Here is a 1,665-nt window from a genome sequence, read left to right on the forward strand (position 1 = left end):
GTATCCACCGCAACGATTCATTCGGGAATTCAGGTCCGATTCGAGGTGTGGAACGAGCACAATGAGCGCACAGGATATCGAACAGAGTCGGCCGGCTCGCAGGAAATTTATGGTACCCCGCGAGATCCGCCTTGGCGTGCAATAAGATAGCGAGTTTGCGTGTCGACCAGGAGGATAGAGCGTAGGTGTAAGTTTATGCCGGTTGTTCCGTGTAGGGTACGGCCCTCGTTTCCTCCATAATTCCAACCGGTCGCGAAACTATCCTGCATGCGCCCTAACTGCGCCTATCTACATGTGTGCATCCAGTCCGAGGCGTGTACTTCCCGTTGAAATATCTACTACTCGTCGATACCTAGCCCCCCTTAGTAGGGCAACCATGTTATAATTTGCGAAACGAAAATAATTTTGGGAAAATAAGAAGAAAAAGGAACACGTCGATGCTGTTTCCTCGTTTTTCAATGAGCTTGAAATACGTTAACGACATCATTTTTTAATTGTAAATATAATATATATATACGTATATACGTTGATGATGATCGGTCTTAATTTTTAGAATTATATGCAAAAGTGTTTTTCACTTTTATATATTATATATTATAGGATTGTATCGATTTAGATTGATTGATTTCATTTTTATCTGGCCGAATCGATGAAGAATTTAAATTAGAAAAATGATCGTGAGCTGTTATCTTTCGATGAATCGATGGATTGTAATAAACAAAAATATATAAATCTCATACTTCAAATATACTTCAAGCTCATCGAAATCAGTGAAAAAAAAGCTGATAGTCACGGTGTTCTCTGTATCAGATAAGCAACAAGCTTCAATCGAGCACGATAATGTATCGTGTCCCCGATTTATCATTCGATTGCGTATCGTCGAAACAAGATTTACGATTCTCCTCGTGCATTCGTTTTGTAAGGATTCGGGATTCTCCGCGACGCATCAATTTTGTTCGATCCTCCTCCGTTGGTCAATGTTTTCCTCATTGGATGGATCAAAGAGGTTGATATACGCCTTCTAAAAGGTTTGTACCGCGGCAGAATTGTCGACGGTACAGCGGCCATTGATCGGAATTGGGTTTCTTCGATTGCCACGAAGTCTTTGGTTGCTTGTGTGGTAGTTTGCCGAATAAGGGAAGGGGACTGATTAAATTTAACCTACATTCCCTACACCTGAACCGAAGTATTTGATTAGACACGAGCGAACGACCACACGTTTGGCATAAATCTCTCGGATCGAAACGTAACGCGGCGACCAAGATTAATTCCGCCATTTTGGAGAACGATAAAATTAAAAAAAAGTGATAAAATTACAAAAACCTTGAAATGACCTTCTTTTCCACTTACAAGAAATTCGAAAAGAAATTTTTCATCCCCCTCCCTATTTGGACACGTTACAACGATTCGATTATATTTTCTTTGAAATAATTCTCTTCCAAGTTCAATCGTTTCGTTGCAAAATTAAAGAAAAAAAATAAAATTTACATAGAAAAAAGATCTCAAACCCTCTCTCCTTACCTGTCTCGAAGCAGTCGGGGTCGAGGGTTCCGAGGGTTCTTTCTGCTGGGAAGCCTGTTTCCTCCTCGCCTGTCCTCCGGCTCCCGATCCCTGTCCCGATCCCTGTCCTCCTCCACCCCCTCCACCGCCACCCCACTTTATCAC

The 1,665-nt window shown here is 41.7% G+C and overlaps 1 protein-coding gene across 1 annotated transcript in view; it reads right to left on the reverse strand.

The window, feature by feature from the left end:
• The window catches only part of LOC102680615, a gene marked incomplete at its 5' end in the record, with an annotated part of 7,205 nt that extends 5,546 nt beyond the window's left edge, over window positions 1-1,659 (reverse strand). The window contains one exon of the mRNA XM_006613958.2: window positions 1,522-1,659. Within this exon, the coding sequence (XP_006614021.2) occupies window positions 1,522-1,659 (138 nt within the window). The remainder of the gene's footprint in view (window positions 1-1,521) is intronic.
• Window positions 1,660-1,665: the final 6 nt, after the last annotated feature.

Source organism: Apis dorsata, unplaced genomic scaffold, assembly GCF_000469605.1.
Source record: "Apis dorsata unplaced genomic scaffold, Apis dorsata 1.3 scaffold_165, whole genome shotgun sequence".
NCBI classification, from domain to species: Eukaryota; Metazoa; Arthropoda; class Insecta; order Hymenoptera; family Apidae; genus Apis; species Apis dorsata.